The 12260-nt window shown below is 40.3% G+C and overlaps 1 protein-coding gene across 1 annotated transcript; it reads left to right on the top strand.

Moving 5' to 3' along the window:
- Positions 1 to 3735: 3735 nt before the first annotated feature.
- LOC114042047 (olfactory receptor 5B2-like) lies at positions 3736 to 4692 on the top strand. Its single transcript, XM_027860757.1, has one exon. The coding sequence runs from the start codon at positions 3736 to 3738 to the stop codon at positions 4690 to 4692; it is 957 nt and encodes a 318-aa protein (XP_027716558.1).
- Positions 4693 to 12260: the final 7568 nt, after the last annotated feature.

Genomic DNA, 12260 nt, shown 5'->3' with positions numbered 1-12260 from the left:
TGCCATGGCCTTTTATTACATATAATTTTTATTGCATCATGATCTGAAAAGGATGCATTTAATATTTCTGCCTTTCTGCATTGGATTGTGAGGTTTTTATGCCCTACTACATGGTTAATTTTTGTGTATGTGCCATGTACTGCCAAGAAAAAGTATATTTCTTTCTATCCCCATTCAGTTTTCTCCACAAGTCTATCATACCTAACTTTTTTAATGTTCTATTCACCTCTTTAACTTCTTGTTTATTTTGTGGTTAGATTTATCTAGTTCAGAGAGGGGGAGATTGAGGTCCCCCATTAGTGTAGTTTTGCTGTCTATTTCTTCCTGTAACTCCCTGAACTTCTCCTCTAAGAATCTAGATGCTATACCATTTGGTGCATATATATTTAGTAATGATATTACTTCATTGTCTATGGTGCCTTTTAGCAGGATGTAGTTTCCTTCCTTCTCTCTTTTGATAAGATCTATTTCTGCGTTTCCTTTGTCTGAGATCAGGATTGCTGTTCCTACTTTTTTTACTTCAGCTGAAGCATAATATATTTTGCTCCAGCCTTTTACCTTTACCCTGTATGGGTCACTCTTTTTCAAATGTGTTTCCTGTAAACAACATATTGTAGGATTATGGTTTTTAATCCAATCTGCTATACACTTCCATTTTATGGGAGAGTTCATCTCATTCATATTTACAGTTATGATTACTATCTGTGGCTTTTTCTCCATCCTTTTTCTCCCCCTGTTTATGCTTCTCTTTCTCCTTTCTCCTTTCCCCCCCTCACTAGTGTTTTGCTTTTGACCATCCCTTCTATTATCCCTTTCCCTTTTCTTCCCCTTTACTCTTACTGCTTCTTCTCTCTCTTCTATCCCCCCTCCCTTTTCTTTCCCCTTTCCCCTCCTGCTACCTATAGTGCAAGTTAGATCTCTATACTTAACTGATTATGTTATTCCCTTCTTGAGCCAAATCTGATGAGAGTAAGGTTCAAACAATGCTCATTCCTCTCCCTTCTTTACCTCTGCTCTAATAGGTTTTTGTGTCTTTTCCTGTAATGGAATTTACCCTTGTCTGCCTCCTCTTTTCTCAGTACATTTTCTTAGCTCAGACTAATCCACTTACTTGTATCCATTTAACCCACTTGATGACATTTTTCTTATCATTACATCAAAGTCAACTTATATCCACCCCCTTTATGTATACCCCTTTAACATGGTATAATAACAATTCAGTTCTCAAGAGTTTCAAGTGTCATCTTTCCTTGTAGGGATGTAAACATTTTGCCCTTATTAACAACATACTGTATCTTTCTGTCCCATTTCCCTTTTAATGTCTCTCTTGAATCTTGTACTCGAAGATAACATTTTTTGTTGAGCTCTGGTCTTTTTTTCAGGAACTTTTGGAAGTCCCCTATTTCATTGAATATCCACCTCCTTCCCTGAAAAATCACGCTCATTTTTGCTGGGTAGTTAATCCTTGGCTGCATTCCAAGTTCCTTTGCCTTATGGAATATCATGTTCCATGCCCTATGGTTTTTTAATGTAGAGGCTACAAGGTCCTGTGTAATCCTTACTGTGGTTGCATGATATTTAAATTGTTTCTTTCAGGCTGCTTGCAGTAATTTCTCTTTAATCTGGTAATTTTGGAATTTAGCTATTATATTCCTTGGAGTTTTCAATTTGGGATCTCTTTCAGGAGGGGAATGGTGGATTCTTTCTATAGTTATTTCACCTTCAGGTTCTAGGACTTCGGGACAGTTTTCCTTTATGATTTCCTGAAGGATATTGTCCAGGCTCTTCTTTTCATGACTTTCAGGTAGGTCTATAATTTTTAAATTGTCTCTCCTGGATCGATTTTCCAGGTCAGTTGTTTTACCCATGAGGTATTTTACCTTGATTTTTTTGTTTCTGTTTGAGTGATTCTTGCTGTCTCATAGAGTCATTAGTTTCCATTTGTTCAATTCTAATTTTTAACATATTGTTTTCTTCTGTTAGATTTTGTTCTTTCTTCTCCAATTGGTCAATTGTATTTTTAAGGGATTTATTTTCTTCAGTGTACTTTTTGTCCAGGTGGCCAATTGATATTTTTAAGGGATTTGTTTTCTTCAGTATACTTTTTTTCCAGTTGGCCAATTGTGTGTTTTAGGGACTTGTTTTCTTCAGTGTGCTGTTTTTTTCAATTGGCCAATTTTACTTTTAAAGGACTCTTCTTCCTCTCTCATTTGACTTTCAAAATCCTTCTTGAGTTCTTCTAAGAAGGCTTTTTGGGCTTCAGACCAGTTCACATTCCCTTTTGATGTTGCAGATGTGGGTTTTATGACAGTGTTGTCCTCTTCCGAATTTCTGTCTTGATCTTTGCTTTTCTCATAATATGAATCTATCATAGGTTTCTTTTTACTCAAGGTGTTTCTTTATTCCCTGGCCTTTAAAGAGATTAAGCTCTCCTGCTGGGGAGCAAAGGGCACCGACCCAAGCTTCTTGTTTTGGGAGCCTAGGTCTTGGTCACTGGCTTTGTGTGCTGGGGTCTGTTATGTTGCCAATTGGAGGCTGGAGGGTTCTGGCAGTTTATCTTGAGTTGGGCTGGAATCAGCAAGGCTGGGACTTTCAGGTAAATCTAGGTTGCCTGCTTTTCCTTTCCTTTAGCTTTGTTTAGCTCCTTTTAGCTAAGTGCTGCCAGGTGTTTATCTGCCTGGGGCCCCTTGCAGTGCTGCCTCCCTTATTTCTGTTGAGGCCCTGAGAGACTTCTTTGCTGTAGAATGCCAAGGCACCTGGTGGTTTTCTGAGCTGGTTTCCACCAGTTATCCCACCCTCACTGAGGCACTCGGAGGTCCAGCTGTTGGTGTTTGCCTGCTCAATCACCTGGGCTTCGGGATTTCCTCTTGGTTGGCAGTTGGAGGCTGTAGGGTTCTGACAGCTTACCTGGTGTTGGGCTGGAATCAGAAAGGCTGCTCTCTTCAGCTCCTTTCAGAGGAATGCTGCCGTGTGCTAAAGTGTGTCTTTCCACTAGCTGGTTGGGTGATTCTTGTTTCCTACAGCTCCCCTTCCCCCAGGGTAAGAGTAGCCTTTCCCGTTAATCCCTCTAGCTACCTAGGCTACTGCACTGCTGCACCCAGTCTTTCTTCTGGTTCAGCTGTTCCAGGGTTTTTTCTGGGGTGATATTTTCTTGGTTTTATGAGGTTGATAGGGGAGGGTGAGAGTGACTATCTTTTTATCCCCCTATCTTGGCTCCTGTAAGTGGAAGTCCACAGTTTTTCAACTTTTCTCTTATTTGATTTCTCCCACTACTCCTTTCTTTCTCTTTTCTCTCTTCTTTATCAGAGTGAAGCATATTCATCAACAAAGAACTAGTTCTCCCACCCTGACCAACAGTAATCCCCCTTCTTATGCTTATTTTTGCCAGAGAATAAGGTACATCCCTCTCCTGAAGTGGGAAATGCCACTTTGGGTATTGCTAAATTTATAGTAGGTTAAACAAAGTGAGATGTTATACATGAGTTGACTCTCTCTGTCCCTCTGTCTGTCTGTCTGTCTGTCTCTCTCTCTTAGAAAATGGATGAGTGGACTTTTAGGACCTAGAATAACTGTTATGACAACTATCTAGATATTCTTTTTCCCTTAATTGCTTATTTCTAGCTCTCACATAATATGGGTCTCTGACCATGTTTTATGTGTTGGAGTCATTCATCATGCACAGTGGATTTTTCTGCTGATTCCTCTTTTGTTGCAGGTGATTAACATCATTCTCAAATGACATCCATGGAGAACAGATCTGAAGTGAATGAGTTCATCCTTACAGGATTAACAGACGTCCGAGAGCTTCAGGTTCCTCTCTTCATAATATTCACTCTCATCTACCTCATCACCCTGGTAGGGAACCTGGGGATAATAGTTCTGATCTCCTTGGATTCCTGCCTCCACACTCCCATGTACTTTTTCCTCAGTAACCTCTCTCTGGCGGATTTTATCTACTCCTCAGCTATTACTCCCAAAGTGATAGCTGGACTCATTACGGGGGACAAGGTTATCTCCTACAATGGATGTGCTACACAGTTGTTTTTTGTTGGTGCCTTTGCTGTTACTGAAAGTTTTCTCTTAGCCTCTATGGCCTATGATCGCCATGCCGCTATCTGCAAACCTCTACATTACACCACCACCATGACATCAACTGCTTGTGCATATCTGGCCAGTGGTGCTTACATATGTGGCTTTCTGTCCTCATCCATAGTCATAGGAAACATGTTTAACCTTTCCTTTTGTAAGTCCAACATAGTCCATCACTTTTTCTGTGATATTTCCCCTCTCCTAGTTCTCTCTTGCTCTGATATTCAAATCGCTGAGTCAGAATTTTTTATCTTAGTGTCACTCGATGCTTTTTTCCCATTTCTTGTCATCTTTACTTCTTATTTGTTAATCTTTATCACTATCCTGAAGATCCATTCTGCTGAAGGGCACCAGAAAGCCTTCTCCACTTGTGCTTCCCATTTTACAGCAGTTTCCATATTTTATGGAACCATCATCTTCATGTACTTCCAGCCCAGCTCAAGCCATTCCATGGACACAGACAAAATAGTGTCAGTGTTCTACACCATGGTCATACCCATGTTGAACCCTCTGGTCTATACTCTTAGGAACAAAGATGTCAAGAATGCATTTAGGAAAGCTGTGAGAGGACAACAATTTCAACTGGATCATATTTTTTCTTAGAGAGGAAATCCAATCTGTACCTTCCCCACTCTGGGATCCACACCCCAAATCAGGCTACTTTTCTTTTGCACAGAGAAGTGGAATCCAAACTTTTTTTAAAGGCAGCATTTGTTACTGGAAAGTATCCCAGATTTGGATTTAGGAGAGAACAAAGTTCATATTGTCTCAGATACTTTCATGTTGTGTAGTCTGATGCAAGCCCCAATCTCACTGGCCTCATGTCTAAAGGGCCTTGAGAGTATTCCCTATCCTAGAAGATTTTTATGTGGAATGAATAGTATGTGTTTACTATCTTCTTCTTGTTGTTCAGTTGTGTCTGACTCTCTGTGACCTCATTTTGGGGTTTTCTTGGCAAAGATATGGGAATGTTTTCACATTTCCTTCTCCAGTTCATTTCACAGATAAGGAAATTGAGGCAAACAGTGTTAAGAGATTTGCCCAGGGACACACAGCTAGTAGGTGACTGAGGCTCAATTTGAACTCATGAAGATGACTCCTCTTGATTCCAAGCCAAGTGCTCTATTCACTGAACTACCTAGATCCTCCCATACACACAGATCTAAGTGCAAGACAACAATTGTAGTGATTTTCCAAGAAAGAGGAATATCAGCTACATAATTTTAACTGTTTATTACCTCAAGAAAAAAAGGAAAGAAAGAAAGAAAGAAAGAAAAAAAGAAAGAAAGAAAGAAAGAAAGAAAGAAAGAAAGAAAGAAAGAAAGAAAGAAAGAAAGAAAGAAAGAAAGAAAGAAAGAAAGAAAGAAAGAAAGAAAGAAAGAAAGGAAAGAAATTAAAAAAAGAAAAAAAGGTGCTGAATTGCTTGGAACATATAGTTTTGACCTTAATGTCATTCCTCAAACAGCAACCTATACGGCAGAGATGATTTGATAAACACTAAAGAACCATCTCTCCTGAAAAAAAAATATATATGAAACACTTTAAAATGTAATCTGTTATTATTTTATCAAACATTTTCTGAAATCTAGTTCATCAGTGAGTAATAAATTAAGTCCTGATTTGCAGTCTTTACTGATTTCTACAGTCCAGGTGCTCAGACTCAGAATATAATTATCTCTCTGTGAGTCACTTAGAGCTGGCTCCCAAACACCACTGCAGTATGGCAACCTTTAGGAAGGAATATAAACCACAGGATGGTCCTGAGGGCCTGAAAAGAGTCTGAGCCTATGGGAGAGACATATTTCTTTTTAATGTCAGTGAAACGTTCAGAAGCCAACTTCAATATCATTTTCATTCTAGCTAATTAATTCTTTTGGTGCTTTATGTTTCTGTGCCCAAATATGGGGTTCCTGTGAGGTTTTGTTTTGTTTTGCTTTTTGTATCTTTTGATTTGTCTGTGGGATGAAATAAATACTGGATAAAATTTAGTATTTACATGATTGAATTCTTTGAATTATTTTATAATAGCTGGAGATCCATCTTGTCCCCATTGGAAGAAACTTAGGATCAAATTATAATCTCAGCGTGTGAGTTGATTTTTCAGGAACAATTCTATTCGGGGGAAATAAACTAACAAAGACAGGGAGAGCAATCATATTTGGATTTTTTTATCCAGGAATAAATGTGGTCCATGTGATCCTGGAAGTCTTGGCGGAGAGAAGAGGGACTTCCAGATGGGTACAGTTGGACTTCAAGTATAAAGCAAGCATAGATTTCACAGTGGAAGTAACTGAGGCCCACTGTGTAGTAGGACTTTGATGTTTCTTTCCATCCTTTGATACCACTCATTCTGCATTTGTGGATTGAATTGGGGGGAGGGGAGGAAGGGGTTCAAATCAATGGGCACTAGGTCACTGTAAAGAAGGCATGGGTCATCTGTAAGAGCACAGTGGTTATTAGTGGGCTGCCAGTACAATATCAGTCAGTGGTATACTTAGAAGCAAAAATGCTGATGCCATATCTGACTACATTGACAAACCATTTGTCCCCAAATGAAGGAAGTGATGGTACTGCTCTCCTCTGCTCTTTTCAGAGATGTTTTTGTTGTTGTTTAGTCATTGACTTTTGTTCAACTCTGTATGACCCCATGTTCATTGCTGTTGAGATTTCTTGGCCAAAATGCTGAAGTTTATCATTTCATTCTCCAGTGTGTTCCCATTTCATAAATGAGAAACTAAGGCAAATAGAGGCTAAGTGAATTGCCCAGGGTTACAAGGCTAGTAAATGTATGAGGCTACATTGAAACTCAGATCTTCCTGACTCTAGGACCGGTGCTTAACCCACTGAAGCACCTAGCTGTCGCCTTTCAGAAAACAGCTGAATATTTTCTTTAATCCTGGTTGTCACAACATGGAAAGGACATTGACATCAGGAGCATGCAAAAGTGAGATTTACTGGAGATGATTCCATATAAGGAATAATTAAATAATGAGTATGTTTATCTTAGTAAATGAAAATTTCAATGTATTTGAAGATGTGTCTCCTGGCAACTCTGGCAGTGGGAAAACCTGCTTTCGATGCCACCAGGAGGGTCACTGGTCCAAGAAGTGTCCCACCAGGGCATCTCCTCAGAGGAAGCCCATCAACTCAGGCAGTGAGGGCCAGAAGGAGGCCCGCTGGACCAAGGAATGCCCCTCCAGGGCACCCCCCCCCCACAGGGAGCTCCCTTGACCAATGCCTCTGGGACTGTGCCCAAGATGTGACCAGGAGGGACATTGGAGGAAGGATTGTCCTCGAGGTTGGAAAAGTGGTGGAGATGCCCCGCAGCACCCCATCCTCCAGTCCTCTCAAGGTTGGGAATGACAAGGGAGCCTGGGGCTTGGTAGCACTCCCAATTTCTCCATCTCTCTCACCGAGCCCCGGGCAAAATCGAAGGTAAGGTCACCCATTTTATCTTGGCTATGTTCTCTGTTGTACTCTGGCCCTACTAGCCCCTCTACCAGTCAGGTCATGGGAATTGCCTACCTGAGGATCTGTTGTTTGAACACTCCCTTTTTATGCTATCCTCTTGCCCTACCCCTTTGTTGGAAAGGAACCTGATGGTGAATTTGGGGGGTCAATTTTATAAACCTCCTATCTCCCTTTTCCCTCTGTGCGCCAGACCTCCCCATATTCCCCAGAAGTGTGAGACAGTTGAGCTAATTTTTTGACATCAGGGAATTATGTCAAGCAACTTGTTATAATTTGGTTACCGCTAAAATTGGCTATTGTAGGTTATTGTTTTAATGTGTAAACTTGAAAAAACTTGTTTGGGTTTTGTATAGAAATCTCTAATGATTGGCTTTTTACACCAGGACAATTTTAACTTTGAGATGTAAATCTTAGAAAAGTCTTTCCTAAGCTGTGATTAGTAAAACTTGCTATTTGAGGTAAAAGCTCATAGGATTTTATTTCGAGTTGTCTGATGGGTCATAATCCATCAATAATCAATAATACACCATCTGAGAGAAATGCCACAAGCTACTCAGAGAAGGAATACTGGTGGGAAGTCAGCATTAGGGAAAGCTGAGAGGACAATTTTAGCCTCAGGCAAAGATGGGATCCTCCTGGCTCGGTTTCCCCATTATGTTCCTTTGAAAGGGAATGTTACCCACCTGGCTATTCCTGAGTCTGGCTGTGAGGTGGATTTGATACTGCATGGTTGGAAAACTGAATTATCTGAATCCAAGCAGAGCTAAGGATGTTCTATCCTCAAAGTTGGGCCCTAAATCTGGTCCCTGCTTTATATCTGGACCCTGCAGTTCTTTTCTGTCAGATTTGTGTCTTCCAGACTACAAGCCATTCACATACAGATGGTAACAACGAGTGCCAGCAAATGTCCCCCCATTGTTCCCTGGATGCAGCCTATGCTGTGTCCAGTCAAATTCCTCTTTGGGACCCCCTTGTGGCAGGGAAAGATCTATTCTCCTTACTAGCAGGAAGCAGTTTCAGAAATCTAGACCGTCACCCCTTACCCCAAAAGAATTTGGGTTCCTATTTGTTTGAGGGGGGAATGATGGCGTTGGAATCTGGGCCACAGAAAGTAAAAACCTTGAACTTTCCCACATGGCCAAATCTCTGGTGTTTCCCTGAGGCTATAATTGCATCAACTGGCCTTTCATTGTGGCTACACCCAATCCCCCCTCCATTGTCTCACCTCCCTATGGCACCCCCCCCATTTCCCATCCTTGGTCCCACCTAGGCTCCATTTCACACCCTTGGTAATTCTATTATCTCATGGACTACTTGGCCACTCCTAGATCCCTCCCACAGTCTTTCTGTATATAAGGTCCATGTTGTCTCCATTAAGATGCTCTGATTCTTAGAAACTAGCCAATAGCCCATAGATGCTCAGATTCCTTAAGAATCTAGGTAATGTGGTGAATCTTTAATAAACCTTCTTTTGGCTGAAAAAAAAAGAGCTGCTGTGCTCCATGGTTTGTGTAAGGATCCTGCTAAACTTAGGACTTCAGCTATTGACTTTCAAGTATTTCACTACTAGGGCTCGTTGACATGGGACCAACCTGGAGACAGCAGTCCCTGGAGTCACTCCCTCATTCATCTGCCTTCTGTTGTTGATCCTGAGACTGAGCAGGAAGGAAGGTCACTAACTCTGCCTCCATTCTGGCAGTAGCAATGACCATGGATAACCTCTCCTGATTTAAGACCTTTGGAATAGCTAGCGGTAGGGACGAGGGAAGAGTTTCTTGAAAAGCATCAAGTACATACTAAGCTTGGGACATCACACCCAAGATACTCCTGTGAAGGTGCTTGGCCAACTCTCTCCTTTACTATACCGTCTACCTATGTCAGTTATGTTCTGGGAAGTGTAATGTAAGGCTAAGGAGCTCATGTAGAGAGCAGCAGGGCAGAGTGGGAAAAGGGATGGACCTGGGGTCAGAAAGATCTGATAAATATCCTTGCCTGAACAAGTTGTGGTATGTGATCATGATGGAATACTACTGTGCTGCAAAAAGTGATGAGTTAAATGATCTTAGAAAAACATGAAAAGACTTACACATAATAATGAAGAATTAAAGGAGCAGAACCAGGAGAACATTGTATACAGTAATTGCAATATTTTTCTGACAGTAACTTTGAGCAAATAAGTTACTTTGATTATTGTGAATACCCATATTAACTATTAGAAGAATGCAAGAAGCACAACACATGCACAAACGCACACATTAACACACATGTCCTGGCACTAGTTGTGTGGGCTAAACATGATATTCTGTTTCTGGGAGGGAATACATTGTATAGCAAGTAACACAAGTGTGGAATTTTTCACATGACCTTTCAAAATTTCAACATGTTAGATTTAATTGGAAATTCTGGGCTGCTCAGATATTTTTGAATCTTGAATAGATCACCCAGTGTGATAGTTGTCCCTACAGGATTTTTTCCATCTGGGAATATGATAAGGAGTTCAATATGTATTTATCCAGGTAACTAATAAATCAATTAAGTTCCACAATAATTTACCAGGCCACTATATTAATTAAGGCCTAATGTAGGTTCTGGATATAACAAGATAAAAAGAAAGTAGTGTCTGTCCATGAGGAATGCAATTTTATTGGTTGAAAGTAAATATCCACATGTAAGGGAACATAAAACATATGGCAGCAAATGAAAGTTGATTTTGCTTTGTGGGGACATACAGCAGGCAGGGACTTAGGAGACACCACCTTCCAAGGTGACAATGAGCAAACATTGAATCTTTCCTGAATCTAAGTCTTCAAAAAATTCTGAATCTGCCACACTGGGCTCTTCACTGTCTTTTTATATGTTGTCCTCAAGAATAGCAGGAGGGAGCTTATCAAAGGCGCTACTTAAAACTTGACAAATGATTATCACAGCATTCCTCTAGCTACCATTGAATTAGAACGTAGGATCAGATGGAATTTGGGATAATAGGTAAATTAGGAGCTCTGAGTAGATTTTTTTATAAAAGAATAGCAATAATATTCATCAAAATAACACTTTCATTTGAATTTTTTGATTACTATCCTGACAAAGATCATGAGAATTAGATCATGCAAATATGCCTATTTGCGTGTTACAAATGAAGAAATCAATTTTCATCTGGGATCAGTAACTTGCCTAATGTCTCACATCGACCTCCAATTACATCCCAGATTTTCTAACCCCAAGTTCAGTGATTTTTTTCACTACATTATTTTGTGGAGATCTTTTCAATAACCCACAGCTTTTTCATGTTCAGTATCACATTTGATCTTCATCAAAACCTATTGATCATATTTCAGGCCTGAGATTATTATACCCACTTCAAAGAAGAATAAATTGAGGCTTGGAGTTGTTCAGTGACTTGGACAATGTCACCTAGTTAAGAGATGATAGAAGCAGGACTAGAAGCCAGCTATTGTCAATCACCTTATCCAGGTCCCTTTCAACCTTCACTTTGCTAACCACAAGCTAAGAATGCCAAAGAACCCATGAGAAAATGTTTTCCCACATGGTCAGAGCAGAGTTTAATGGTTTGTTTTGTTCATGAATTGGCAGCAGTGCTGCCAGGTATCTCCAAGGTGGCACCATCTACCAAGAATCGCAGAATCCCAGGTCCACATAAAGTCCCTTCCTCATCCCTGACTTCAGCTACTGACTCTGAAACATTCCACTATAAGGCTCAGGCTTTGGAATGAGCTGGTGAGTCACTTCCTCTGATTCATTCACTCACTAGTCTAGCTTTTTTGGGTTTCCTGAGGCTGAGCTAAATGGAAGGTAGGAGTGGGCAACACAAACTCCACTGCCATCTCTGCCACAGAAATGGCCAGGAGTGACCTCTCTGCCACTAAGAACATTGACCTCTTTGCCCCAGTGACCAGTGAAGAGTTTCTCCAATACAATTATATGTTTCCCAGGCTTGGGACTTCAAGGCTAAACCTTGAATGTAAAGTTCTTGGCTAACTTCCTTTTTGGAGTCTTGGCCACCTTTCTCCATGTCAAGCCACCTGACTTCTAGGATATCCAATCCCAAGACTTCAGGACTATGTAGACACCAAAATGGTATAGTGGAAACATAGTTGGACAAAGTGGCAGGAAAAGCTTCATAAAAACTTTCTGTATCTCACAGAGTGACTCACTTTCTCCATGGGTAAGTCATTTGACTTGCATTTCTTTTCCCTAAACCATGCATAACTACACTTGTAATACTTTATCATAAGGCTGTCTTAAGGCTCAAATGAGATCATGTATGTCAGTCGTGTTCAAATATCCACAGGCTCTATAAACATCTGTTTTTTCCACTACTTACAGGTTTTCAAGCTCATCATCCTTGAGTAAGTGAAGGAGCCATTTGAGGGACAGGAGACTGTTTAGTCCAAACAAACACTTAATTAAATAATGTTGATTAAGGGTATAGTTTATACAAGGCACTTCATTAAATACTTTAGGGAGGAGTTTGATTAGAAAATGTAGGTGAGATAGAGTCCTTGCCCAGAATGGTAATAGTTCACATTAGATAATGTTTGGAAAGAACTTTATATTCATTTTCTCATTAGAATCTCCAAACAGCTCTTTGAGATGAATACCATTATTGGTATGCCCTTCTCTCTTTCACAGATAAGTAACCTGAGGCTAATTGACTTAAGTGATTTGTCCATACATATACA

The sequence above is a fragment of the Vombatus ursinus genome, unplaced genomic scaffold (genome assembly GCF_900497805.2).
Source record: "Vombatus ursinus unplaced genomic scaffold, bare-nosed wombat genome assembly UNPS02014248.1, whole genome shotgun sequence".
Classification (NCBI taxonomy): Eukaryota; Metazoa; Chordata; class Mammalia; order Diprotodontia; family Vombatidae; genus Vombatus; species Vombatus ursinus.
The sequence above is the reverse complement of the archived record's forward strand: the minus strand, read 5'-3'. Positions and strand labels throughout refer to the sequence as shown.